The 3,659-nt window shown below is 24.1% G+C and overlaps 1 protein-coding gene across 1 annotated transcript; it reads left to right on the top strand.

Moving 5' to 3' along the window:
* The first annotated feature begins 643 nt into the window (after positions 1-643).
* Positions 644-2,331, top strand: LOC119674810 (SH3 and cysteine-rich domain-containing protein 2-like). Its single transcript, XM_038085966.1, has 3 exons — positions 644-651; positions 719-843; positions 2,165-2,331. Exons 1-3 carry the CDS (start codon positions 644-646, stop codon positions 2,329-2,331), a joined length of 300 nt encoding a protein of 99 aa, XP_037941894.1.
* The last annotated feature ends 1,328 nt before the right edge of the window (positions 2,332-3,659 follow it).

Below are 3,659 nucleotides of genomic sequence, written 5' to 3' on the forward strand. Positions count from 1 at the left end.
CGTTCTTAAATTTAATAATAAAAAGAATATTAATAATTAATATAAATTATAAAAACTTAATACATGAAACTTACTTTTTCATTTAAATTGACCAATAATGGAATAGACGTGAAAATCTACAATTATTATTTTATACACCAAATTCTCTTTCTATCAAATTGATGTAAAGTTGAAGCATTTTCCCTCATTATTCAAGACCTGTACCAGTATACCAAACTTGCAGAACTGACTGAGCTGTTTTCCTTTACCATAAAAAATTTGTATATATTTTTTGATTTTATTAAATCTATAATCTATAAGATTAAGTGTATAAACTTATTACTCTTTTTTTTCTTCAATGTCCCTTAAACCATATGATAACTTTAATTATAAAATAGTTTGCTAATCCAAACAAAAGAAATAGAAGTATAATTATTTTTATAAAAATATTTTTTTTATTAAAAAAATTTTATTTTATAATATATTTTATTACTCTTAATTTTGCATTTTATTTTTATTGTAAAATAATTTATTTCTATGTAATATAAATTATTTACTGCTTATTGAATTTGTGTATTATTTGTTGTATTAAATGTATTGTTATTTATAATTTATTTAAATATTTAATTGCTTGACAATATCACACTACCACACCACACTATCAATGTACTCGTAAAAATATATGTATGTTCTAATTAACTATTTCAATATATTTAATATTTTAATCAATTTTAAATAGGCGTAATGGAGCCTCCGGAACATCAGCACAACCGCTGCGTCCTAATGAGGATGGCAGCCATCATTTACAGGAATATACTTATAAGAAGATAACCGCCTGCGATGTTTGCTCACAAATTCTAAGAGGTATTGAAAAATTAAATAAAATTAATATTTTTTTATTAAATAATATTTGATATTCGTGTTATAAATAAAAACAACAAAAAAAAAAACCTGCTAAAATCCTAATGCTGATAAGACCGAGCCTTGTTTATGTTTACATAATATAACATAGATGCCATAGATCTACCAAAACATTGTTTTGAGAAGATTTCTAAAAAATCCATGATATCTAAGAAATAATAAAATCCATAAAAATTTAATATTCGAAAGATTCAAACAGTCTATTAAGGATAGAACTTAAAAGCTGTTTTCAAGAAGAGATGTTCATTCTCATCCATCACTAAGTAGTCAAACAAATCAAGAGCACATTTGTTGTCTACAATTTTAAATAACTTTAATACTAATTCACAGACGAAAATTGATATTCCAATATCGGTTTTGTGTTCTACGGGAACAAATTAGTACCTTATCTGACCAATTGACCATACCTGCACTTTTTCCCTCTATCATTTTACTCGGAATCCGTATTGGATAAACCATTAAAATGTTGCGAATTCCATTGAGTACTGATAAGCAACATTTGAAGCATTAGTCTATGTCTTAGATACATGCACCAATACCGTGCTAAGCTTGTGTTATTGAAACTAATTTTTGTCAGTTTCTTATTATTTCACTATCAAGTTCACTTAATATATAATGGTAGAAAAAAAGCATAAACATAAAGTTAAATATTAATGTTATTAACGACTATATATTAGAGTTTACATTTTATATAAGGGTTTGCTTAGCGTTCAAAAAGTATTTCCCAAATAGCTATGTGGAATTACCCAAAAAATATCTTTAATTGAAAATGAATTTTTTTTGGTGTAACTCATCATTTCATATAATGGATATGATATATCTTTTCGATATATTTTTCTAGTCATATTTGACTTTTCATGAATTTAATGGATGAATTCTATTTCCAGTTCTGACCACATAGTGAATAGTTTGCATATTAAAAGACCAAAAGACAAACAGACAAACTAACATCGTTATTTACTTAATATTGCTATGTGATTGAAAAATATATGTAGTTAAGATGCAATCAATCTTACATCCAATTGCAAACCTTTTTAAAATCATAGAACACTTTTTGCATATTATATATATATGTATGTATATGAAAAATAGGTTGTATGAAAATAAGATTTCAATAAAAATTGAAACGAACCACTGCTACTGCATTGATTTTTTCACAGTACAAATAAATGGCTTTCACAGTAGTGTTTAAATAGATGTGACACTGAATACACTTTAATATGAAAAAATAATATTTATTGAGTGAAGTATTTATTTTTTGCAGGACATACACGTCAGGGCTTACGTTGCCGCATCTGTAAGCTCAATTCACATGGCGATTGCGCATCCCAATTGCCGCGTTGTCAGCCAAAGCAAAAATTGCTCAGGCGTCAGAAGAGCACATCTGAGCTCGAAAATCGCGTTGATATCGAAGAAGAAAGTAAGTACTGACAGTTGCCAAATAGAATAAAAATATTAAAAAGAATAAGTGAATAAGAGATAAAAAATATAATGAAAAAGAAAATCAAAAAGGCAAGTTGGCCGGATATATGTAATGGCTTAGCTATTATGTTTTGAATTGACAGGTCAAATTAAAAAAAAAAATTTTATAAGAAAAAAAAAATATTTTTATATTTACAATAAAATAAAGTTGCAAAAGTGATTATTTAAAAAAAATAAAAAAATAATAATATATAAATAAATAGGCAGTTAAAAGAAATTTCTATAAGTTCCAGAAAAGATATGAATAATAATTTACGGCGTAAAAATATTATATTAAAGCAACAGTTTTCAATATAAAACTTATTGCTTGCTTAACTAACTATTAGATATATTTGCATATAATTAAAAATTTAACAATTTGACTGAATTTAGTTTAAGGGATATTTTTTTAATTACTACGAACATGAATTGACATGTTTAGAATTTGTAAAAATAATTACTAACAAAATTATTGCATGATTTTATTTTTTATTTTATTAATTTCTATTTATAATTAACTGTAATTTTATTATTAATTAACATAAACTAAAATACGAAAAACTAAGTTATTGTGTATAAATTATATTGTATCCTCTACATATACCTTTTAAAATATAACAAACTAACATTTGCCACATGCATAAGAGTAACACTCTTTCAAATATTTTAAGTAATTTTTAATATAAATAATTATAGACTCAAATACAATATATATTATTAACTCACATACATGCCACAACTAACTTAGCTCATATTCCGTAAAGAATTTTAAAACAAGATTTTATATAGTATTCTTTGGTATTATTTAGTTTATCTTTATTTTATTTCAATAAAAACTTAAAACAATATTAAATATAAAAATCTAATATAAAAAGAAATGTATTTATTTATATATAAAATTTTCTTGGAATTCTTGGAATCGTTTTGAGATTTTTATTTTAGTTTTCATTTATTATTTTATTTTGTTATTTTATATTTTTTACTCTAACGTACTTATATTGTTACATTTATCATTATAAAATATAAAACAAACAAAACAGCTTAAGTATTTTTAAAAAATATAAAAGTATTTGTCCTTGTACTATGTATAAATAAAAAAAGTCCCGAAACAAAACATAGAAATACAAAGGACTTTTTCGACAATTTTTATTTTTTCTTGATTTCGAAGTAAAAGTAAAACTTTTCGCAGGTTCCACTTTGTTATATACAACGGTGTTTTTCTTTCCAGTTATTTGTACAAACACAGTCCCCAGTAAAAACCTATTTTAATATGATATTTTTGTTGTTGTGTAAGTATT

This window comes from Teleopsis dalmanni, chromosome 2 (assembly GCF_002237135.1).
Source record: "Teleopsis dalmanni isolate 2A chromosome 2, ASM223713v2, whole genome shotgun sequence".
NCBI classification, from domain to species: Eukaryota; Metazoa; Arthropoda; class Insecta; order Diptera; family Diopsidae; genus Teleopsis; species Teleopsis dalmanni.